Source organism: Penicillium cosmopolitanum, assembly GCF_028827165.1.
Source record: "Penicillium cosmopolitanum strain IBT 29677 chromosome Unknown utg000006l:49.0-5199605.0:1.0-5204138.0, whole genome shotgun sequence".
NCBI classification, from domain to species: Eukaryota; Fungi; Ascomycota; class Eurotiomycetes; order Eurotiales; family Aspergillaceae; genus Penicillium; species Penicillium cosmopolitanum.
The window spans coordinates 311172-336261 of NW_026622676.1; the positions used below are offsets into that span (position 1 = coordinate 311172).

The window sequence follows — 25090 nt, forward strand, 5'->3', positions numbered from 1 at the left end:
ACTCCGCGGTCAGGATCTGGAGGGAATCTTAGCAATGAACCTAACACAAGCTATGCAGCAGTGTTTCTGGGTCACGCTGAAATCCATCGTTTTGCAGTAAGAACAGACTGGTATTCTCTTAGCGTCCTATCTTTCTATCTGCTGCTACGATTGCTTGAGAACTTTACTCTCTTCGAAGAAAGAACGGGGGACATCGTTCAGCTATTGATATTTGATTTTGAGGAAAGCGAGTCCATAAAAAACCTGGAAAATATGCTGCGAGACTACATGATCTGGAATGTGGAGATTTTGATGCGCAATGCCGACTTCAAAAGATTCCTCGACCGGAACTCGTTGTTAGAACAAACCGTCTTTCGTTCCATGTGGGATTAAATGTAAGTCTATAGAAGATCATACTGTACTACAATCTCCACACAGTGGGATCTGGTGGGGGCTTTGAGGAGGGGTATGCAAGGGATTTTTTTGGTTTGCGGGCCGACGGACAATTGTGACAAGAAGGGCCATAGGCTTGTGGTGAGGAATTTTATATAACAGTCACCTCAGGCGGCATACTGGGATGCTTGAAGCCTAAGGCTGACCCACACGCGGCGCGTGTGGGTCAGCCGGGGGTCAACAAAATTCTGCTCTCAACAATCACATTATTACTATTTCGACTACCAACACCACCACCACGATGCCTAGTCAATATAATGCAGTTGAAATGCGTATTCAAACCGCTTGTTTGGCTGCTAGGATTGCAAATAGGTATATCGAACCAAGAATAACTAGATTACTTAATAGGGTAGAGATATACGCGATATTAGTGTTTTTTTTTGAGGAAATTACATAAATTCGTGAGGATGTATTGCAACCACGTACTATTCGCAATGTATTTGCTATACGTGGCATATTCTCCTATAATCTAGACCTAGTTATTAAGCCTTTGGTGGATTTGTAAACCCCTGAGCTAGAGCTTTAGATATTCGATAGTAATGAAACACTACAACTACAGGTTGTATCTAGTATTCTAAGCTTACTACCTAAGTCATTAGCTGATGTACGTCGAATTTACGATAAAGTAAAGGGTTTATTTGACCGTGATGATATTCTAGCCGATATACACCGCCAAATGCAACGTGTGGCAAGATTGTAGGTTTGGTTAACTGAGGGTATTGATCTCTTATACGATATATTAGAGAACTAATTGCCTAAAAAACCTATAATTGCACGCAAATCCCAAAAGCAATTAGGCAAATTTGGTGCTCTGACTACCAAAGATACTGTTCGTTTTGTAAATAATCGAAAAACTAAGGGTAGACGAAAGGAATATAATACGGCTATCCGAAACCAGATACCTTTAGGTACTCCTGCTATACCTACCCTAATTACTTTTGGACAAAAGTACCCGGATTATATACCGATAAACGTCATAGATAACCCCGTTACTTTTTAAAATACAATATTCATAGTGGTGGTGGTGGTTGTAGCTAGAATAGTAATTTCATGATTGTTGCATACGCCTCAATCATAATTTTCTCGCTATTTTCAATTCTTTAGTCACCGTCTTTAATGCTTTGCTGTTGCCACCCACCAAGCTTTACTTCAGTCATGGGAGTAAGACTTCACTGACCCACCGCCCTTCGTCTTATCCACTCATCAGATTGAGGAGACCGAAAGGATTTCGGCCCCATCCTCCAAATATCAAGATCTTTCTTCATGGATTTTAAATCCCGTATTGGGTTCCCCAATAGTAGGCCTAAGTAAGAATTGCGTTACTAACCGCAATTGGACAAAACAAGAAATCCCGAGCTCGGAATCGAAAAATGAGAGGTGCCAGTATTCCATACTGATCCCATCAGAAATAAAAATACGACGTAGTATTGGTGCTTCGAAAACGAGTCTTGATAGATAAAGAGCTAATTCAAGAAACCAGACAGAAAATACTAAGCCCCAGGACTCATCCTTCGGGGCTATACGAGGCTCAATATCATATGACCATCCGTCAAGTCCGTTTCTCTGATGTGCTCAGCAGCCACAGCAAGCTCCCGGATGAGTTAATGCACCTCCCTTCCTCCTTTAAAGGCGGGATAGGTTAACAAATTCTCCCGGGGCATGGTAAGCAGGCACTTTCATGTCCAAGGCTGCACCTGAATATCCAAGGTCCTCGGCAGTAAGAACAGCGCATTTCTCTCCAATAAGAAGGGCCGTCTTTAATGGAAATAGTCATGTTAGAATCGTCTTATCCCGCGATAGATGAAAGACTTACGCTGAAAGTGTTGCAGCCCACATTATCAGGGCAGATGGATAAGTCGCAGACTTTAAGGCCCTTCACTCCGTGCACATTCAAACGTTCGTCAACCACGCCACCGTGTGGGGCTAAAGAGCTACCCTCCCGTGGAGCCATGCTGCAAGTTCCGAGAGAGTGCCATGTCGTTTCAACATGGCGTTGGACTAAGGAGGTCATCAGCAGAGTAAAATGCAAGCATTTCTGAGTCGGTCTTACCCCATTTCTCAATGTGCGCAATGTCCTCCTTGCTGTATTCAATCTCATCGCGGGCCTCATGTTGATTTGAGTTCAGATGAGTTGACGTGGCCGGCTTTCCAGGTTCAAGAGGCTGCGACCAAGAACCTAGTGTACGATTTTGTGAGTATTGGGGCTAAATGGGTATTTTCTCAACTTACCATGCTGGATGCCTGCGGAGATATGATTTGGCCCTGCATATGCCTTGGTGGTTGCGAGATCAAGGTCATAGGCTCGAGCGGCCGAGTTGTAAGCAAATTGAGGGTGCATGCCTGTCACTTCTCCGGCGTACGATCCCATTCGCCTTGCCGTTTCGCGAGACTTAATGTAGCCCCATACCATGGGCGCCATATCACGTTTGTCGTTCATGAAGCCAGCATCGAAGTCTGGGGTATCGTAGGGATCCGAGGACTTGATATGGGTTGAACCACGTGAGAATGGATATTCCTGCAGTTTTCAGTTAGAATTCAGATGCTGAAAGTAAAGGATGATCGCAGTGTTAAATTGAAACCCGTACCAGGAAATGGAACATGGTGAAGAATTTTCCTGGAGGCATGAGCATATGGTCACCGAACCATCTGTAGCTTGTTAGCGATGCCATCAATAGCGAGGCTCTCTCTCTCTTCTCAACTCACCCAGAAATAACCGAGTAGTGCATGACTGGCTTATCTAGCTTGTTCTTGAAATACGACTCCCATCCACTATTAAACTCTGGGGTCGGCCATTTCTTCATCTCATCCAGCTCCTTCTGAGTAGGGCGAATCTTGACACCAGCATCAATTCCATTCGTTGCCAAAGGACCAGTACCCTTGAGGTTCCACTCTTCGAACACCTTTTTCTGGACTTTGGGATCACCACGGATGAAATCATCAAATGTTTCGACTTCGGGCTTCGCTCGGAAAACAGAAAAGGTGAGATAGTGATCTTGGAAGTTTCGGCCTACACCCGGAAGATTCACAAGTGGTTCAACACCGGCTTGGCGAAGTGTCTCCGGATGACCAATTCCAGATCTCTGGAGAATCAAGGGCGAACTGAGTGTACCGCCGCACACAATTATCTGCTTTCGCGCCCGGAAGACTTTACGAACAGCTTTCTCGCCACCGAGAGGCTTGGTTGGAACTGTTTCGACTCCAACTGCCCGGCCATTTTCAATAATAACCCTCGCAACCTTTGTATTGCATTTTAGATGTAAGTTGCTGTGTTTTGCGCGCGTACTGTGCACATATGCATGAGCGGCATCGCTGCGTCGACCAGTATCTCGGTTGATCCATTTCAACCAATGCTCAGCACCATGCCTGTGATTGTTTCAATCAGTATTGAGATAGATTGAATGTATCTCGGAGTTCTTACGCAGTTTTCAAATCCTGCAAATCATCCGTGATCGGAATATCCTGCGATTCTGCCGCACGAAGAAAGTCCTGTGCAATAGGATAGGTGTAATTACCAAATGACACCTTGATGGGACCCTCAAATCCGTGTATATCGCGGTTGTTGCTGGCTCGCTGATATGTTTCATGCTTTCTCATGAGAGGCAAAAGCTCCTTGGTCGTCCAGCCTTTTGCCTGAAAATCGTCATAATCCGAGGCAGAAGCTCTGGTATACATCTTTTAGGGGGTTAATATATGCTTTCGGTATTAATGAAGAGAAATTCACCATAAAGTTGATCGAGCTCCCCCCGCCAAGGATATTGGCACAAGGTACGATAGCCCGGCGTCCATCCAGATGCTCGGATGGGCGTGAATGATAGAAAGATGCGGTCTTTGAATCAAGCTTCATATTTCTGGGATATATACCGGGTCGATAGACCCTATACACATTTATGATCAGTTTCGGTAACTCAAAGCACAGGTCTTTGAAACACGTACCATTGGTTGTTCAAATTGTCCTCTCCAGCTTCAATCAACAAAACCGAGAGATTATGGTCAAGATTGGCGAGGCGGCCTGCAGGCACACATCCTGAACTTCCGCCCCCACAAATGATGATATCAACTTCTTCTGGGATAGTCATAGTGATCAGCTATTTTCATGAACAGCTTCAATATAGTTGAGATGAAGATATTAAGCTAATAGCTAGGACATAAACAGACGGGAACAAGAAAGAATCCGGGGTCTTCCTGTGCTCTTTATAACACCAAGCTACCCCACTTATGCAAATCCAAAGAGGGAAAACGCCAGTCCATATCTAATTCATTGGCAACCAAGGGAAGGCCTATACCCCTCATGCGGGGATCAAGTCTCGGCGACGTGGCAAGAAAAGTTCAAGAGGGCGTCAGCAAGCGCCCCGTTCGCCTTGTGAGAAATTCTGGGGGTGAAGCTGAGCTCCCTTCAAAGGCAGACTGCTATCAATAGGTTAAAGATATCTAACTTATATCTATCTATTGACGGTAGTACCAGCACCGCAGGAGATTTGCAATTTAAATTAGTTGTAATCGTTATATAGGTAGTTGGAAATTACATTGCTAATTCGTCTTTGGCACCGGTACGTCGACCTCTACATGACAATACTTTTCCTCTTATTTTGCTTTCCTGTATCAATGCTGCTTCCCCACGGTAGACACCTTTTAAGCTCATTTGATTGGATCATTCACTGCGGGGATTACGTTTGCCACCATTTGGGGTGCATATCAGTTGTTGCAAATGCACCAATACTAACTCTGTTCGATTCCGTTCATGCGAGAATCCAATTGAGGAAGCCCGGGTAATACTGAGCCCGAGTGGGGACTGTATAAATCTAGTTGGGCAAAATTTAGAACAATTAGAGGTAATTGTTTGTTCTACATCTCTTCCCCTCAGGAATCCCACTAGCCGCTGAACTGGGTTTATATGAGTGTTTCTGGCGAGAATATCTTTATGACAAACCTGAAGGCGCTCCATTGAACGGACAAATGATAAGCAGTGTCGTTGAGTACTGACTCAATGGACTTTATACTCCCATATTCATCCACGACATTGTGCCTCAGGCTTCTATATCTCATTTCGATGGGTATCTTGTGGCTCATCTCATTCTATAGCTCTCCTAGGCCCCAAGCAAGGCGGGGAACCTTGCGTGTGAACATACTACAAAACTTGACTGAACACCAATCATCCCAGGCTAAATTCAGTGTATGTACATCAGTTTACTCAGATAACTCCCTGAGGAAAGACTCGATGTTAGTCTTTCAGGTCTGGGGTAACTATCAAACAAGTCGTCTCACATAACTATGTGGGGCAGGATGCGGATCCGCTTCTACCGACTGGCGTGCGGGTGATTTTCAACGTTCAGTGGGGTCACTAGGGCTCTCAGGCCACGTACTCTATATTTCAAATTTTCGAAGTTCGTGTCTGAAAGTGAGCAATAGTAATCACTCGGCGTTGACCTGCGGATTTTGACAGCCGTTGTTATGCAGGGACAATGACACAACCCTTCCGCATTATACATTGTAGAGGAAGATGGCTGTTATTGCTTTGCATCATCAAGTGGATCTGCTAAGGTGACAGAAATGCTGTGAAACATTTTTGTCATTTAACCCCGCTCTGCTCTGTAAGACTGATTCGCAAGACTCCAAACCGAACTAACCCGGGAGGCTTACGTTCCATTGGTGCGAGAAGAAATTCCGCTCAACGAGGCAGTGAAGCTCACCTTGGCGGCCGCTCTAGACCAATTCCATGTATTTCCCCGCTCATAAGTACTTATTTTGAAGATAATAGGTGTAAATAGGGGTAAATATGGGTGAGTTAATCAATGTCTTGGACAAATTAATAAAATACACCTTGATTTCTGTGTCAGTCACGATAAGCTGCTCAAATGAGATTTACGGCAGTGGATTTACATATAATTAGCATCTGTTATATCTAGGAAGAATACTAATTATAGCAAGCAAAAGGAAATAGGACTTGAAGGCTCGTAAAGTCACTGAAAGTGTCGTACAGCCTTCGGCCGAAGCGAAAATTACAGCGATCTACATATTCCGAGAATTTCACACCCTGAATATCTTCTATATACTAATGAGTAGGTAGATTTTAACTTAATTTCAAGGGAAAACTTAAAAGTGGGTCCTTTTATTGTACAATTTTATGAGTCGCCTAGTTCCGGGTTTGAATAGGTGTGCTATCATGGTGCAGGCAATCTCGTAACAAATTGTCTCCGCCCTGACCCTGAGGTTGACTTGGAATTCTCAATCGAGCCACCAGAAATCTATGGATATAATCCAGTAGGTACTAGCACTATCCACGCGACAATTCAACGACTGGTCCCCTGTAGATCTACATACGCATAGACAGCACCGCCAGAGGCCACCACTGCGACTTCATTAGCTCCTATTCTCCAGTCCGAACATTACAAGCCAACTTTTGCAGTGGAATAACAAAGGTTCTATGACGAGCTCAGTTATTTGTCAAATATATGAAGTCCCTCGAAGACTGTCTCTAGAAGGCCTTCCCATGTTGCGAGAATTGTGTAACCGAACCCTAGAATTGAAGGGATGCCGAAGTTTCGCTGTAGTACTTAGCTCATGGCTTTTGTTATAATTTCGCATATGACCCTGTACCTTAAGTAACGGCTTTTTGCCCAATCTTTCCAATTGCATTCGATCTCTATCCTCGGTTGATATCACATTCTCACCGACCGGGGTCGCTTGGTTGTGCATTTCTTTCAACTCAAAAACCGACATCCTGGGAGAGAAGGAAACGACGCTGCTTGGGATAGCGAGTAGGGGACACCCAGGAAAGAATTGAAAAGAACAAGTTCTTTCGCTGGGAGAATTGGCCACGGACTTGCTCTAAGTAGCTGAAGCTAGGAATTCCCAGGTACTCCATAGGGCTAGGTGAAACGCACCAACCCTCGTTCCACGTCAGATTCAATCCTATGATAATTCTCCTGGAAATGGCAAAGAAGTTGATCATCGCGATGGGGATCAAATCATCCAACGAAAGGGTCTTTCAATTGACTAGTGTATATCTAATGCAAGCTTTTCATGCAGATGGGCCCACGTCGAGGCGACGCGTAAAATCGACAGGGTTCGGCCAATGACCCCCACAACCTGAAATAGCAAAATCCCTCATGTGCAGGGGTCTTGCTACGCTCCGTGAATCCATACAATATGCCAGTTCAATTGAAGTGGAGCTTCGGAAGCGGGCATGCTGCGTCGGAACCAATCCCGATGCGGCACAGATGGGGGCCAAAGGATTACTCCTAGCAAGGGTATCGATCCTTTGACAAGTGCGATTTTCACAAAGATACACTTTGAAATCGAAAATTTCTTCTCGCCATTTCCATAGCAGTATCTTCATATTTGAATCAAGTTGTCACATCTCTACTCGTAGTAACCTGCCCTGCCACTACATAATTATAACAGCACCCGCTACACCCATCCACCTAGATGCCTAGAGTGATAGGTGCAGAAACAAGGCGCGCATTTTCACTAAGATATTTTGATAAATGGCTAAAAATGTACTCCGTACTTTCCCGTCGAATCCCTCCCAGTACCCTTGTTCGTTAGCTCACCGTCCCAATTTCAAGTGTCCAACTTGGCAATCCTTTTGCTGTAACCATCGATTGAATTTTAAACTCCTACATAGCCACATCACCTCTGAGATCAGTGCTTCTTCAAGAAGTTCTAGAGACCATTGGTGTCCACTCCCAAAATCATCATGAGCAGATTTTCACGCGATGAAAAAGGGCCTGCCATTAATGTCGCCATCATATCTATTATCTGTTGCTATAATGAGTGTCATCACGAGGCTGTGAACAAAGTTTCGACATCTGGGGGCTTTGGCCTCTGATGATTATAATGCAATTGCATCTTTGATAAGTGAGAAATATTTACCACGCAAAATATCTAAAATTTCGTGGGCTGATCCTTGAACTTTGATGCGGATACGCTTTTTGCATCTCACAGTCCATTTGCGTATCGACGGCGGTCGCGAATGGCTACAGAAAGCATTCAAACGATATTCCGGAAGGTTCAGTTGATAATGCTTTGAAGGTCAGTCTTTCTCGAACTTGGCTGGATTTCTTACAAATTCTCACTAGATAGTTGCTTGACTCGGCGAATCTGTTGTTAATCCTTAGCATTCACTTTTCGAAATCGTCGCTATCCCTCTAAATTCAAAGTCTCCACCCATATTCTACCAATCATACATTTGCACGGGTGGTTCAAGTAACAATTGCGGTTTCCACCGTGGTGATGATATTTTGTTCGGCATTTCAATGCGGCGTGCCTCAAGTCTGGGACGTGTGGAAGGGTCAATGCTACAATATAGTACTATGTGTTCGCCCGATTCTTCGCAAGGTCTACCATACTAAGATGCATATAGGAAGCTTGTGAGTAAAAAGGGACTCGAACTTCAACATACTCAGTTCGTCACTAACAAAATCCACGACTTTCGACAGTGTTATTGCCGCCACGATTATTCAACTCGCTATGATCCAGCAACAAAAGCCTACCGACCCGATGTATCGCAGATGCGAGTTCACTATCTCTCAGCAAATAGTACATTGCCTCAGTATCGTCACGGCATGTTGGGGGCAGCTCCGTCCCTTTATTCATTCACTGGAGTCGCATGGGTTGCTCATATCACCTAATGCAGAAAGTGGCCATAGATCATATCCGAGATCGGCCACACAATCCAAAGGAGACGTATCCGGTAGGGAGTCCCTTAATTATTTGGAACCACAAAGCGAGGATGGGGCAGTGATACAAAGATGCTGGGAGGCCGGCAGTTAGTCAATTCAGGTCGAGATAATCCAAGGTGCAAAGAAATAAAACTTGGAAGTGAGCTAGAAGATCAGCTCCGAGTTGAGAAAATGTCTTCCCGTGGTTATTAAATGCCCGGCGATAATAGCAGGACGCGCATATCAGGCAAGGCTGGAACCTTGGAACGTCCGTTAAGAGATCCAAGGAGCGAGGTCAGCGGAGCCCAAGGTATGGTTGAGGAATGTTACCCCTGAACTCTCATCCCCACCGGAGAGCAGGCGAATGGTCTGGAAGGATAGGAGGCGTTGGTTACCCCAGGAAATGCGATATAGCACTCTAAAAATGGCTCAATCTATGCTGGTCACTGGAGATAATACATAGTCTTCATATTAATCCAAATTTACACATCTGTTGACTCCCAGCGTGCTTTGTGGGAATCCGCAGGCTCTCGGCCCGATAACCGGGAAACTCATGACAGCGTCGGCATCGACCAGTTCAGAGTCTAAAGGGACATGAAATATCTGAATAGCTACTAGAATATATATACTCACCTCCTACAATTTCCGGCCATCTCCGAACATCCTCAGTGGCCAGCAATGTACTAGTAAAACTATCGGATCTCGCTCCCCGCGATTGGCCCCCACGGCCATCCCCCGGAAAAGCGGGGAAAACTCTCGAATGGAGACGACACAGCCAGTCCCCTCCTGGTCTCACGCGTCAAACCCGAGCTCCTCACGTCACGATCGCCCTGTCCCATCGGCGAGAATCTGCTACGAGTACTCAGACCTCGGCTACTTCTTTCTTCTCTGTCACTCCTTTCCTGGTCGTGGACATGGTCCTCAAGGCGTGCGACCGGTGCCACTCCGCCAAAGAAAAATGCACTTTCGCTGACGAAAGCCCACAATGCACGCGATGTCGACGCTTAAAACTGTCATGCTCTATATCTCGGCGTAACAGACGCATCGGACGACGGCCCGCGGCAAAGGCCTTTCCACATGGGCAGATGCAGGTCTGGAGCGCCGAGATTCCAACACAGCAAGATGAGTCGTCCGAATCCAGCGATAATCGCGACAGTTTGGCTCCCAGCACCCCCAGTGTTAGCTTCAAGTCTCGATCGCCATCGAGCGCCTCGGATGTAGCTTGGACGCCTGTTCATGACGATGGAATGTCGTTAGGGCCCGAGAAGTTACTCGCCTCGCCAACCAGTCTACGCACCATCTCCGATGCGCTCCGCACTGTGAGCAATGTCGAGCAGTTCGCGGTAATACATATGCCCTTCATGTGGGGTCCCAGCTTTATTCCAAGTGGTCAAAAGGCCATTTATACCATTCTCTCCATGTCTGGCCCGACATTAACCGAGGGGTACCTTGCATTTCTGGGCTTGATGACGCGCTATCAGAGATCCCTGGTAATGCGACAAGATGAACCCGATATGTCAAAGGCCGCCGTAGGCCTACAACGCTTACGAAGCGTCACCATCTCGCATGATTACGATGCGGCCTGCGCCCTCTTCCTGGGGCAGACCATGTACGTTTTTAACGTACTCACCGCCCCCTATTCCTCCTCTGCCCACTCCATTGTGCGGAGCGCGCTCATGTCAACAAAACAATGGCTACCACGATTGATCCAATTTCCCATCATGGACACGATCACGATGACACCGATCCTGATTGATACGGTCGAATGTCTAGCACATCGCGAGGTTCCCATTATGCGACTGCCGCTAGACACCGGTCGCATCATCATTGATCGCTATGCTGGTCTATGCGCGACACTCCTTACTCACCTATATGATATCTGCGCATGGAGCCATACACAAAAGCGAGAAGTCCGCGATACGGCGTCTGATTCGCCATCGCAGGCTTATGAACAGCTCGCAGAGATTGAAGAACGCATACAACAGTGGAGACCTCCCACGCCACCTCATTTGTACACGGATTTTGGGCAAAATGAGGTCCTAGCGATGGTCACACAAGCAAACACTTATCGATTAGCAGCTCTATTAGTGATTCATCGGTTGCGATACCCCCTTGGAGTTGAAGATGCAGCAGCACATTTCCTTGCGAACAGCATATTTTCTGAATTGTCATATTTTGTGAAGAACGATGCGATGAAGTCGACGGCCTTGCCCATCGTCTTTCCCATAACGCTAGCAATGTTTGAACTGGAAGGCCCAGGTGAAGAGTTGCTAGAGAAGTTAGCTGCCTTTACGGTGCAGAATATGAGTGCAGTCAGGCTTCGAGGGTTCGTGAACCAGGTCCGAACAGCGCGACAGTCGGGTTATGGGGGTATTTGGTTTGAATTGGTCGATAGTCAACTGCATGTGGCAATGCCCCCTTAAATGACAATCAGGGCTCCGCCAAGATAAATAGTTTAATCTCCGTTAATCGATGTCAGCCTGAACATGAGGTCATCCCGGCTGCCCCGCCAAATTCTGGATATAACAGGATATTAAAGTAGCCAAACAGAGCCCTTTTCACTCTCCCACTAGTCCTCGGAGACAGTGACCGAGCCATCAATCGCGTGATCATCGGACGCTAAACAGGACTAATGAGGGAGGATCTGTCCGGGACAACGTTCTGTCAAACCTTCGGCTGCCCCGGAGATGCCCAAAACGGGTAGCAAAGTGCCGGGCTCTCCACTCCGAGCGATCTTGATGTGCGCCGCCCGTGCGCGAAGGCTGCCTCTGGCTGCCTCTAACCTCTTTGAGCAGGAACTGTCCGGATTTCTACAGGATTTTTGACTCTTGTTGATGCAAGAGGCACCATTCTAGACCAGGCTTGTCAAAGCTTTATTATCCCTGTCTCCCGCCATTTAGATTTCGCGGGGTTTTATCCTAAAATAAAATAAAATAACGCGGGGTGTCTTGCTTCCTTCTCTCGTCAACTACTTTCCGTGTCAGACGGTGGACTTTTGACTTGATCGTATTCAACGCGGCGCCTCTCCAGCTACCATTCTCTACGGATTGGTCACTATCGACGAGGAAGAAACCTAAGCATCTGACCTGCATCACCGTTAATCGCCGCGAGGAACGTCAGCAGGCGCGCGAAATTGTCTCAAGAATAAAGGAACAACAGATAGAAACAGCGAGGTCTTACTATGGATCAAAGACAGCCCAAACGGTGAGCCCATTCGATCCTGTAGAATCCCACTTTCTGATCTAACTCTTCTAGACGAAGGATGGACTATCAGTGTTCGTCGTCGACTCCACCGATGGCCCCCCCAGCAGTGGGCACATGGGAGTCCCTCCGGCAATCTCTATCCAATAAACACCAATGTCCAGCATCTGGGACTCGATAGCGTCAATGATTCCTTCCCAGGTCTCGCCGCGGCCAAATGGCCTGGAACTACTATGGACCCAGCTCGTGAGTTGTCTCAAAGCACCAGCCACTAATCACTATTTGTCGGGTTTTACTGACAACTTCATAACCTCAGACTTACATTCCGATTCATTTAACCCCATAAACTTGATTGGCTCTCCAGAGGAACATGTGTGGACCACCTTTACAAACCTTCACTCTGAGCAGTCTACTCCTTCAGGAGCTGTGAATCCAGAAGGGTTCCTACCAAGCTTCATCAAACCTCTTCCAGTGATGATGAACCAAGATACCATTGAGTGTCTCCACATAAACGGCACATTTGCGCTTCCAAACGTTCCACTCCAAAATGCTCTCCTGCAGGCATTTTCAGAGTGCGTGCTCCCTTCCATGCCAATCGTGGAGTGGCAGCCCCTCATCCAAGCTCTCCATGGAGCGCATGGAAGCCATGGCTCGATTAGCCTACTTCTATACCATGCCATCATGGTCTCCGCGGCAACATTCGTTGATATACGCTATATTCTTGACGCTGGGTACTCTACCAGACAGGAGGCTCAAGAATCATTCTTCCAAAAGGCCAGGGTAGGTCCGAACCGCAGGAGCACATTCAAAAGCCGAAATCTCACTGACCTGTCTATATAGCTCCTGTATCAAGCCAATACCGAGACAGATTCCTTGACAGTCATTCAAGCATTTCTATTAATGGCATACCGACTCGACACAACAGACGGAGATGACAGCCGCAGTCTGATCGGAATCGCAATTTCCACCGCATTATCCATCGGTCTTTTCCACGACATCTCACAGACCATAAACAGCCCCTATCGACCAACCCTCTGGAGACGACTCGCATGGTCCTGTCACATAATGGACTGCCAAATAGCCCTCCGGCTCCGACGCCGACCAATCATTCAACGCGCCGACTTCTGTCACCAGATGGTATTAGAATCCGACTTCGACCACCTACAAAATCTCGCCTCCCAAAGTTCAGGAATGCCACTTGACACAAACCTATCCCGCAACTTCTCCGCGCAAAGAGAACTAAGCCTAATCTTCATCGCCAATGCCCGACTATCAGTCTGCATCCGGAATGTGCTAGACATCCAATGCAAGGAAAGCCAACTCCGTTCATCAGCCTCACCGACAACACCCACATCATCCACAAGCGACGACTCGGATTACAGCAACAGTATCTACGTATCCGAGCGCATGCTAGCAGAATGGGCCAGCGCCCTTCCAAAATCCTGCCAAACGAATCCCTCCGAGCCCCAAGACATCGACGAAGAACCAGCCATCGCCGTCCAACGCAGTCTCCTCCATATAATATTCTACACGACGATCGCAGTATTCCACCAATCGCGTCTCTTCCCGTCCTCGAATTTTTGCGTTCAGCACGCCTCTCAGCAAATCACGAGTGTGTCGTTCGATCTCTACCGAAGAGGTTTACATAGTCGCTTGCCTATTGTCGGCGTAACGGGCATCCTCGTCGCGTTGGTGATTCATATCTCGGAAATGAAAGCCCCGCCCTCGATACAGAAGGATCAGGCTACGCAGAATTTCCAGCTCGGACTTGAAATCATGGCGAATTTGAGGGATGTTTATTCTGAGGCTAATAGGGTTACATCGTGGGCGCTCAAAATCATACAACAAAATGGTGCTCTGTGAACTTGAGTGATTGTGTACTACTTACTACATTAATCAAATTGAATCTGTATATTAATATTGTTATGTCCGTTTTTAATACAACCTAATAACCATATGACTGCAAGATCCACTACTAGTAGTAGTATGCGGGGCAGAAACATTGAAACATAGAAGACAGTTCAAGTTAAACATGGGAGTGCAACGGGGCTCGGTACTAGAATTGAATAATATGGAGGGGAGATTGGAAGATGATCCATTGAAAGAAAGAAAGAACACAAAAGAAAAACAAAGAATGAAAAGATTTTATCAAAGTAGTACAGTTAAGATCCACGTAGTACTAGTATAGATCTATAGATCTCATAGTTGGGAGATTGCCACATGGTCACCCACGTGGCACCGGATCATCGGGTCATATCCGACGGAAGTAGATCTAGTGACTCCATCCCTAGCATTAAAGGTGGTTTGTAATGACCCTGATACTATTTCTCTTCCTTCTCTTTCGTCCACACTGTTCGCTAGAAACAAAATCTTCGACAAACATTCCCAGGCTCAACCTCCCACAGATGGTTATGAAATGGTCCGAAATCGCAAAATGGCGTGCACAATGGCTCACAACATAATCTCAGTCAATGCCCCGTGCCTCCCACCGTCACGACATGACTATGATCCTCTGCCTCCCCATCCCTTCGCATCTTGTGTCGTCGAAACATCAACAATTTGGCACCTAGACACTCATGCGTAATATGATCCCGCAGTTCATCAATCGTCCGCACCTTGAGCATTCGACCTCGAATGATCCGTGCCTTATCTTCCTCGCTACTATTAACTGGATCGATCTCCATGAGGTCAAGATGGTCGTCCTCCATCTGATAGGGCGCTTGACAGATAATCCAGCAACCGTTGCAGCGGTACAATGACAGAGGTCTGCTCCGTCCTGACGGCACAGTAGGAAAGAGGGTAGTTATCATACCGGGATGGGTCGAAGGAGGAGGATTCGATGCAGTCTGTTTAACCTGTGATGGATCAAAAAGTAACGGGTACAGCCGGGCCTTTCTCAGAAATCGATATAGCCGGGCATGCGCTATCTCCACAACCCCAGCGTTAGGGGAGCGATCGGGAGAGATCAACTCCGCTGCAGCAATCATATTCTGGAGAGACCCCCATTTGTGCAAACCAGCAGTGAGAGCAGACTTCACTGTAACATATTCGGTCTCCAGCTGAGTTGGATCAGGTTCTACTCCTCGCCAGACGCGCGCGTTTGTGAGGAGGATGGGTAGCGGATCGATATCGACATTGTCGAGGGCAAACGCGGTCTTTGCTTCGGAAAGGAAGAGGCACCAGTATGCTTGGTTGAGTTCAACGCAATTCTCACAAATGCGTTCGCAGGTTGGTAGAGAAAGGAGTGTTGCTCTAGCACCGCAGGAACGGCAATGTTGGAACCGGAGCTCTTGACAGACGGTGTGAATTGAGTGTAGATACGCGAGACCGGTGACATGAAGAAGTGGGAGGATCGTAGGTGCCACTCTCTGTAATAGGCGATACTCGGATTGTTGGGTGGCCACAAAGAGTGCATGGAAAGATGCCCTGCCAAAGGTTTGGAGGGAGATTGGATCCAATAAGCCGAGGATGTGGTCGATGAGTTCGGGTGGAAGCATGTTGAGAGTACCGAGAACATATGGAGGTCGAACGAGAAGAAGGCGCTTATTTCTTGCAGGAACAGATTGTAGATGAAGACCTTTCACCATCGGATCCCTAGTCAGATGTGCGATAACCTCTTCATCCTTCCAGGCGTCGACGTCGGTGACCTCGTCCCAGTCAGGATCGTCAATCCACTCGTCGAAGTTTGCGGGATCCCAAGCACTCGAAGACATCGTTAAGCGTAAAAGGGTCGGTTATGGGATAGAAAGTGAAGAAGTGAAGGAAAGGAGGAAAGGATGAAAACGAGGTTGAACAAGAGCCTCAGGCTGACTCGGAGGTATCAAGAGGGAAGGCAGCACCGGGGAAGGAGCAATCCTTCCTTCCTGACTTCCTGACTTTGTACCTTCCTCATCTTGGGAAACCCTACGATCACTACTAGTAGTAACTACGGGATACCAGTCATACTCCAGTACTATATCAGAATAATAATATTGAAAGATGCACATAATACATTGCTGGAGGCCGCTTGGCCATTCCAGTGTCACTCAAGTCTCTCTCTATTCCACTACTCCACCTCCTCCATAGGATTCGCAAGATGATCTGTGCGAACAATATAATCATCCTCATCATCCTCAACTGCACCGTCGGCCATAGTCTCGTCATCACCATCCAGAGAGGCATCAGAGTCTCCTCCAATCCGAGCACTCTTTCCCTTCTTACCAGCAGCAGCCTTGCCCTTGCCCTTGCCACTGCTGATCGAGCTACCACTTGGGCTTCGAACAATACCTCCAGGCCATTGTTTTAGACCCTTAATGCGGCCATGAATGCCCCCAGGACCTCCCGGAAACGAGGCGTCACCATTCACAATAGGGATATCTGTCGATTCTCCCATACTAAATGCCTCCATAGCCTCTGCAATTGTCTGCCCACCGGCCCCAGAAGAATCCTGCTTTGACTTATCGACGGCCTCGAAGGTTTGGCGGATTCGTTCGAAATGTTCCAATTCCTTGGCACTGTGTTTGTCGTTAGTATCTTGAGTCTGATTCTCTTCCCACCGTCGAGGAAATAACTTACCTAACACTGGGAACCATTTCACTCTGAGCCGCCAAGAAATCCTCCTCAGTCACCATCACCGCCACATCATCCGGAGTCGCGAGGTAATCGAAGAAGTAGGCCGTACTGACCGGCCCGCCGGGCAGTTGCTTGATCTTATCGTCAACGGCGGTAGATTTCCGCGTAATAGCCTTCAGCATCGAATCCGAGCACAAAGCGTACAAATCAGCACCAGTATAGGTCAAGGGCAGGTGCTCGGAAACCCGATCCAGTGACAGATCCGGGTGGAGGGCGAATTTCCTCGTAAGTGCCTCCATAATTGTAGCTTGTTTGCGGTGGGTATCTGACACGCCCAGGTAGAGCATCTTATCGAATCGACCAGGTCGAAGGAGAGCAGTGTCCAACAGATCAGGACGATTAGTCGCACCAATGACGAAGACACCGCCGCTGTTCTCCTCGCCGCCGTTCATTCCGTCCAGCTCAGCAAGCAACTGACTGACAATACGATCCATCACACCACCACTATCTCCCTGGTTACCACGCTTCGGGGCAACGGAGTCCAATTCATCGAAGAAGACGACACAGGGGCGGGCATCGCGCGCACGCTGGAAGACCCGTCTCACATTGGCTTCGGATTCACCAATATACATGTTGAGCAACTCGGGGCCCTTGACAGAGAAGAAGTTGAGAGAGAACTCGGTGGCGATGGCCTTGGCAAGTAGAGTCTTTCCGGTACCAGGAGGACCATAGAACAGAATACCACTGCGTTTCTTCATACCCTTGGCAAATAGCTCAGGACGCTCAAGCGGCAGCTGAATAGTTTCGATCAGGGCATCCTTGACATTCGTCAAGCCACCAACATCGTTCCAACCAACGTTAGGAATCTTGGGTGCACCAATCGAGTCAGCGAAGTTCTTTCGCGCAGCTTCGACAGCGAAATCGAAGTCTGCTTTCGTGACAGCCCGCGCGCCATCTCCGCCGGCAAGAAGAACGTCTCGAACGCAGACCTGCGATTCCGGGCGCTGCTTGCTGGCAGTCTCGACCAGGTTCTCGAGACGGGCCGTTCGAGCCCCAGAGGCACGTTCCACAACATCGACCAGGTCACCAGCCACCAGCGCAGCGGTCTTCAACGCAACAGTCCCCAGGTCGACGTCGGCGGACAGCTTGATTCCTCGCTCAGCAACGCAGTTGCGGAGAATACCCTCACGCTCTTTCTCCTCGGGGGCACCCATCTCAAATTCGTGGGTGAACATGCTGCGGATGCCTTCTGGGATCTGCTCCACGTCACTGGTGGTGGCAATTATGACTCGAGCATCACTCACGACATCGGCCATCGCCGTCACCATGCGATCGGCTGTTAGCACTTCGATGTGCTTAATCAACAAGGCGGTGCAGTTTGCACCACAGTGGAAAGCTCGCTCCGCTCGTGCCTTGAGATAAGCTTCCGTCTTCACGTCGCCGCCATTGGCACCACCCTCAGTCAGGATATCGTATGCATCAAGAGAGGAAGGTATGAAGACCAATGTCTGCACAAGCGCGTGTTGCGACAGTCGCTTTGCCATTGTGTCTTTGTTGGGACTTCAACAGAATAACGACAGGCTTCATGCCGAGTTGAATTGCGCGGGGACTTGTCGCCGCGGCCATCAACTCTCGAATTCGCTGCTGTAGAGGTGGGATGAAAGCCTGAGGTGGTTCCGCAAGGATACCATGCGGCGCTAGAGTCTCGCCGACAGCCTTAGGAATCGTCTTCACTCCAAGCCAATACTCCCATCCATTGCCTAGATTTCCGGGTACTCGGCTAACATCGCTGCCGGCTTGGACCATGCGGGTGCTTGTTGGGTCAATAACAGCCACTCCACCCCACTGATCCTCCTCGGTCTCTTCGAGCTCTTCAACGGCAGTTGGAGCCACCTGGCCTACGCGGAACCAAGCAACGCCAACCTTGCGCGCTTGAGACCCAGTGGGGTTGGATCCCTGGCCTAGCCTAGAGGTAATATCATCCTCTTGGGCACTATCGCCTCCAGAGGTTCCAGAGAAGACCGCCCTGCCGAGTCCTTCGTCGACACTGATACCAACAAGATCACCGCTTTTCAAAATCCGTCGCCGGGACTCGAAATATTGCTTCAGTCCTGCGAAGAGCGCCGGTTGAAGCACTCTGTCCAAGGAAAGGGGAGTGGAAACCTTGAGGAGTGTGACTTCCTTGGCCAATGGAGGGTTCTTCGCCGCACTGTTCTTCATTTGATGCAGGAGGCCCGGCTTAGACGGATTATTGGCGGCTGTGAATACCATGGGGGAGATGCGAAGATGCTTGGGGTTTTCGATGTTGCTGAGGAGCAAAGGGGGGACGAACACGGATGGCGTGAGACGCGTGGGAGCACGCTGGGAGAAGCTTGAACGACGATCACCGGAGTGATTGATCGCATATCGAGGCTTCGGTGAAGGAAGACCAGGTAGACCAAAGACCTTGACAGGACGCCATTCCCCTGAGTCCTCTGGGGAGTCGTTGAAGCTGCCGAACTTGAGTGAGGCGAACATATTCATCTGGGGTTCCTCGGCCGCCTCAATTCGCACCCAGTCTCCGGAGAAGCAACCAATCTTGGCTAGAGTGCTGATATCCACGAAAATGAAGGAATCGACATCCTCATCATCACGAGGACGGGGATGCAACACTTCATTTGGTACCTGCTGTAGAAGTCCTTCAACCTTGAACACTTTGCCGCCACCACGACCAGGCCGCATAGTAGCCGATGTAAAATTAGATGCGACTGAGCCTGGAGTGTGGATCCCATCCATCCGTCGTCCACCCGCTCGGGGAGTTGCCGAGGTCATCGACGACATAACACCTGAAGGTGGTTGAGGAAGCTCGGGCGCGGACAGCGAAATCATGTCTTCGAGAGAATCGTCAGACGAATCGCTAACAGATCCCGCTGACCCCTCCGTCTCGGATTCCTCAGCAGCAGAAGTAGTCTCCATTTCGGTCCCGCTCTCCCCAGGCTTATCTTCAGCGGCGGAATAGAACTGTTCATTAGAAGTATCATCGGCCTCATCTTCGGCCACTTGCTTGAGAAGAGCAGATCGCGGTGGGAGGGCTTGCGGTGCCCGATGACCTTGAGGACGAGCTTGCACAAGAACAACCTTGGTCGTTGGCATCAAAAGACCCTGTGATACCGGCTCACAGAATGAGATCCTCGCAGGCGGGGCGGGAGCATAGGTGATGGGGTGAGGGGGGAGAGGGAGAGGCAATACATCGCCGACATGAACAATGCGTTGCGCCGCCAATGCCTCTCGTACAGCCGCAGTTAGTCGCATCTCCGCATCAGCCGCGGCCTTCTTGGAGAGCTTCTTTGTATCGGCGATCTTTCCTTTCGGCCAAACCCCATCGGGTCCATGAACGTTGCCGGAAAAACCACCGCCAAATTTGTTTTGTACGTCATCGTGATTGCGGAGTAAATGGCGCTCGACCGTTACGAAGATTGTATCGAGATGCAAGGGGGCGACGTCGAGGATGCGGATCTCCACGGCCCGGTGCGTCTGCAGTGAGTTCCGGGATGAATCCAGTTTGCCAAGGGCCTGTAGGAATGGTTGAAGAGAATCTGCGGATTCGGGGAATAGTACAGTCGAATGCGAAATCGGGGCGTGTGTTCTCTCGGATGACTGGATTTGCACCGGCAGGATGGTCCAGGCCTGATCTTCCACCGCGGATGAGGTTGCGGAATGCGGGGAAACGGCGACATACAAGATTCCATCGTTGGTCGCGGCGCCTATCAGTTAAAAGACAAATTGAGTCAATTCCAGGTCCATTGACGAATCTATCGGCTCATTTACCGAGGTCGGAATCACTCACCCTGAATAGCTTGTTGGGGGAAGAGGTCGGTCGCCAGATCCTCGGACAAGACGCCGACATTGCCGCGCAGCTGAGGATCCAGCGCCAGGCGCGCAGCAACCGGGGGCTTATTGCGTTGCCTTCGTTTGGCGACTCTCTTCCGACGCTGCTTGGGCTGCTGGGAGCTTTGCCCGTAGTTCTCGAAGTCCATAACGAGCGCGGGGGGGGGAAGGACTTCCGCTTCCAATTGCCGTCGGGGAACTGCGGAGAGATCGAGGTGAGAGAGGTGATTGATAACAAGTGGTTATTCAGTGTTCACCGGGCCACCGAGCTCATCGGATAGTCAAGAGAGCTCGCAAGCAAAGAGGATCGCGGGGGAGAAGGTAATGCGCCGGAGTAGAATCCGGGGGAAGTCCAGTCAACACTCGGCACCGCCCGCCTTCGGCGTTCTGCCAGTTCCCGGAGAGCCGAGGTCCAGCCATCGTGCACTACGAGTAGTAGTATCCATATTCTGATGGTTACATAAACTGTGGAATGAATGACAGATGAGTTTATTCTACTTTATCATCCTCAAAACCACCAAAATCTGACCATATTATTACTAGTAGTGTACTAGCACTAGTAGTATACATCAGATCAGGGTGATGCGGCTGCTCCGGTGATGCCATTGGTGCTCGGCCTGTGATCCGCGACGGAGTACTGCCCTGAGCTTCCGCAGTCGCACTACTAGTACTAGTAGGACTAATGGCGATGCCCATGTACTATATATCTTCATGTAAGTTCGTTGATTGCCAGCCTTCAAGTTTGTAAATAAAAATCCTGGCATCCAGTCTTGATTAGTCTACTACTAGTACTACGGTTCAGTCATGGGGCCGAGACGCAGATATATATTGGTACTAGTATCTAGGTAGTAGTCAAATTTAAGTTGCAAACCTTGGAATGAACTTGAAAATCTCCAATTCAAGATGACATTATCTCTTGGAGTTTTTGGAGATGCAGAGTCATGGTTTCACTGCAACCTGTTTTCGGATAAGTAAGATTATGGGTATGGGTATATGCCCAGCAGCCACAGACACTGTACTGCCTGTTAGGAGAGACCCTGGTGATTCCTCAGTTTAGTAGCCAATGTATGACCCCTCCTGAATTTTGAAAAATAGTTGGCAGAGAAACGTAGTTCCTAATTGAATAGTGCAGAATGAGGGCTTTGAAACTTTCTCTGTTGGCTGTCCGGTGTTCTATAGGTATACCAACTGTATCTCGGAGAAGGGGTGCTCCCCATTATTGCCATGGGACACATTTGTGCTATTTTTCCGATGGAACATGGCACCCAGGCGTCCGCAGCTTCTCAGACCAACACATAGATTCTCGCAGCTTGGATTTGGTGCGAAGGATTCGCGTAAGAGTTGACTTGAGAAAGTTACCAGTGGCGATGGATCGCAACATTGGAAGGAGCAGCAGTGCTTAGCCCGAGGCCGGTATAGGATTGTATTCGAAGCCGGTTAAAATGATGGCGTCTTCTCAAGTGGCCTCCGCCATATCTCGTCTGGTACAGTCGTGCGAAAACAGCTTCCGCCCTGTTTATCGCTTTTGTTCTCCCAGGCCCCACTGCCCGGACACTAGCTCAAAAATTTAATCAAGAGGCCCAATAAAAGTCATACATAAGAAAGGTTCAATCGGTAATTGACAGTAATATTACCGTCTTGACTATGTGCAGCCGTACAAGGGGGGGTTTCAAAGCCTCAATATATAATTGCAGCCCTCAATTTCTTGACTTTAGAAACTTGGTCATTCAAACTTACAACGATCTAGCCCAGGTCTAGGTTGACAAGGCAGTACCTATCTTCCGCAAAGTAGGCATGAGCCACTGCATTATGATATGGGAACATATCTTCCTCTCTACGGAAGCTACCCGCGGTGTCCCGAAGGATATCATCCTGCAAAGCTGGAACAACGGTCTCGATAACATCAATAATTCCACAGCCTACGGCTATAATATGATTATCTCTTCCTCCGATTTTCTAGACCTAGACTGCAGTAAGATTGGTTTCGTCATAAATGACCCTAGATACAACGTAATGTTATACTCAGACCACAACATACCGAATATCAACTACGGCGGTGCTGGCGGCCCCTAGTGCGCCCCGTATAAGACCTGGCAACGTATCTATGATTAAGACTTCACAACCAACCTCACCGAGTCCCAAGAAAAGTATATCCTAGGCGCCGAAGCCCCGCTCTGGTCCAAACAAGTCGACGGCGTAACAGTCTCCAGCTTATTCTGGCCCCATGCCTCGGCCCTGGGTGAACTTGTCTGGTCCAGTAACCGGGATGCGCAGGGTCGTAAGCGTACTACGCAGCTTACGCAGCGTTTGCTAAATTTCTACGAATACCTCGTTGCGAATGGCGTTATGGCTACTGCGCTTGTACTGAAGTATTGTCTTCAACATCCCCATGCTTATGATTTAGATTATAACCAGACTGCTATTGTTTAGTTTGTTACGTATGAGTTAGTAAGTGAGTGAATGTCCTATAATGTTTCATTGAAATAGAATGGGTGGTAGGCTTGTTTATGAATATGGGCTTTTCGATACCCATTTCATTATTGGTGCCTTCTTCATTGCTCTTCATAGTGCTTTTATTATAATATCTTTTCTCAAAGTTCGAAAATATATTCACTATGATATTTGGTTTGCAGTACTAGTACCTAATATCTACATAATACCTACTCTAGGGTAGTTAATATAATAATAAACTTGAACCTCACCCTCAAAATCTCAAATCAAGTCTTGGAAACCTCGACCTCGACCTCGACCTCGACCTCAAACATGAACTTCAACGCACAATCGCCCCATGATTCCCAAGGTCTGAGTCATTAATGATTCATGATTGATTCAAGTTCTTTCTCTCCCTTCTCATTTACATCCTTCTCACACCCCATCTCAAACATCACATTATCCTTTAAGTTCCTCTGATCTTTCCTAGGCCAATAAGCAACAATAATCTTAACGATAACAGAAATGTGAAATGCAGCATAAAAGAACCCTATAGCCCAAAGCCAAATTTTCCTTTCCCTACACTGATCATTCTTATACGTATCAGTCCACTTCGGGATGAGCGAAATACCTTCCTGGTATCGACAAGAGGTTTGGAATATAACTGGAAGGAAGAGGAATGACCTGAATAAAGGAGAGAAGAGATAAGAATACGGTTAGTAGGTTTGATCTGGATGTTGCTTGAGCTCGAGCCGAAAGGAGGAAAGAAAGAAAGAAAGAAGGGGGAAAGGGAAAAGATGAAAGGCTCTGACGCGGACAAGAAGATGAGAGGAGAGGAGAGGAGAGGAGGGAAGGGGAGGGGAAGGGAGGGGAGGGGAGGGGAGGGGAGGGGAGGGGAGATACTCACGCTAAACAAATGACATTGAATAACCCCCACACATTCTTCACGATCCATTCAGTCCATAAGGGTGTGTGGGGTGACTTTGAGGGATCGTGTCGGATAGGTGCTACTAAATAAAAGAAGAATGGTTCCTCAGGGCCCTGGAGTATCATATACGTTAGTTAGAGTAGTTTTAGTTATAGTATTAGCTTCAACTCCAGCTTTAGCTTAGTTGCATCAAGATCAGACCAGACCAGGTCCGATCAGATATAACAACGTGAAACTTGAACCAGCAAGCCCAGAAAATCTACCCCAAACACCCTAGAGCCAGAAAGAAAACGAAAACAAAAATCTAGAAGAGACATACAATCGGCCCACGACCTAAATTCAGCAACCAAAACCATGACCCAACACCCATGAAAATAGCAGCCAGGTCCTGGCCAGCCCAGTAAGACTTCCAGAAAGCAGTCACATACCACAGGGCCGGATCTTGGAGTCGGAATTCTCGGGCCACGAGGTGGATTTGATAGACTGAGTAGAGGATTTGAAGAGTGAAGACGGGGTTTGTGAATTTGGAAATGTTTCGGTTGTGAATATATCGTCCACTTTGGGTGTAGATTGTTGGTCCTAGGAACCAGTAGAGGACTAGGGTGCCGAAGGGCGGGAAGAATAGCGTTTTAAAATTCAGTTTATAATTCACAGATTAGGTTGGATTGGGTGAGGTGAGGTGGATGGATGGATGGATGGGAGGAATAGGGTGATGGTTAGTACTGACAAGGAGGACATAGTGGAAGGGAAGGGTCTTAATGGAAATCAGAGTGGTGAAGTTGAGTATAGTTATAAGTATAAGGTGCTATCTTGGATATGGATTTACAGAATCTAGCGCAGTTAGGTTACGAGGGGCTATATTAAAGGGTTCTTTTGGACCCCACGTTGGATTGACGCACCGCCACATTGTGAATCCTGATAGTTTCGGTATAGCCAAATAATGACATAGGGCCAGAGCCCAGGGGCGGAAGATACTCAGCCCTGGAGACTACTAGTAACTATAATGACTATAATTAGTCCT

The 25090-nt window shown here is 48.1% G+C and overlaps 8 protein-coding genes across 8 annotated transcripts; 4 read left to right on the forward strand and 4 right to left on the reverse strand.

The window, feature by feature from the left end:
- Window positions 1–34: 34 nt before the first annotated feature.
- On the forward strand, window positions 35–372 carry N7509_004631 (uncharacterized protein; the record flags this gene model as incomplete). The annotated part of the gene is made up of 2 exons (XM_056629268.1): window positions 35–96; window positions 123–372. 2 exons carry the CDS (start codon window positions 35–37, stop codon window positions 370–372), a joined length of 312 nt encoding a protein of 103 aa, XP_056488570.1.
- Window positions 373–2055: 1683 nt separating this feature from the next.
- Window positions 2056–4508, reverse strand: N7509_004632 (GMC family oxidoreductase; the record flags this gene model as incomplete). The annotated part of the gene is made up of 9 exons (XM_056629269.1): window positions 2056–2187; window positions 2246–2430; window positions 2483–2608; window positions 2662–2947; window positions 3018–3078; window positions 3136–3795; window positions 3851–4104; window positions 4154–4307; window positions 4366–4508. The coding sequence occupies 9 exons, from the start codon at window positions 4506–4508 to the stop codon at window positions 2056–2058; spliced, it is 2001 nt and encodes a 666-aa protein (XP_056488571.1).
- Window positions 4509–10177: 5669 nt separating this feature from the next.
- Window positions 10178–11515, forward strand: N7509_004633 (uncharacterized protein; the record flags this gene model as incomplete). The annotated part of the gene is made up of 1 exon (XM_056629270.1): window positions 10178–11515. The coding sequence occupies one exon, from the start codon at window positions 10178–10180 to the stop codon at window positions 11513–11515; it is 1338 nt and encodes a 445-aa protein (XP_056488572.1).
- Window positions 11516–12449: 934 nt separating this feature from the next.
- Window positions 12450–14156, forward strand: N7509_004634 (fungal specific transcription factor domain-containing protein; the record flags this gene model as incomplete). Its single annotated transcript, XM_056629271.1, has 2 exons — window positions 12450–13073; window positions 13134–14156. The coding sequence occupies 2 exons, from the start codon at window positions 12450–12452 to the stop codon at window positions 14154–14156; spliced, it is 1647 nt and encodes a 548-aa protein (XP_056488573.1).
- Window positions 14157–14761: 605 nt separating this feature from the next.
- N7509_004635 (uncharacterized protein) lies at window positions 14762–16006 on the reverse strand (the record flags this gene model as incomplete). The annotated part of the gene is made up of 1 exon (XM_056629272.1): window positions 14762–16006. One exon carries the CDS (start codon window positions 16004–16006, stop codon window positions 14762–14764), a length of 1245 nt encoding a protein of 414 aa, XP_056488574.1.
- A 332-nt stretch (window positions 16007–16338) lies between these two features.
- Window positions 16339–20860, reverse strand: pex6 (AAA family ATPase peroxin 6; the record flags this gene model as incomplete). Its single annotated transcript, XM_056629273.1, has 4 exons — window positions 16339–16786; window positions 16848–18352; window positions 18420–20587; window positions 20671–20860. 4 exons carry the CDS (start codon window positions 20858–20860, stop codon window positions 16339–16341), a joined length of 4311 nt encoding a protein of 1436 aa, XP_056488575.1.
- A 1660-nt stretch (window positions 20861–22520) lies between these two features.
- On the forward strand, window positions 22521–23141 carry N7509_004637 (Beta-hexosaminidase 1; the record flags this gene model as incomplete). The annotated part of the gene is made up of 2 exons (XM_056629274.1): window positions 22521–22683; window positions 22825–23141. The coding sequence occupies 2 exons, from the start codon at window positions 22521–22523 to the stop codon at window positions 23139–23141; spliced, it is 480 nt and encodes a 159-aa protein (XP_056488576.1).
- Window positions 23142–23521: 380 nt separating this feature from the next.
- N7509_004638 (uncharacterized protein) lies at window positions 23522–24807 on the reverse strand (the record flags this gene model as incomplete). The annotated part of the gene is made up of 4 exons (XM_056629275.1): window positions 23522–23825; window positions 24049–24182; window positions 24389–24626; window positions 24797–24807. 4 exons carry the CDS (start codon window positions 24805–24807, stop codon window positions 23522–23524), a joined length of 687 nt encoding a protein of 228 aa, XP_056488577.1.
- Window positions 24808–25090: the final 283 nt, after the last annotated feature.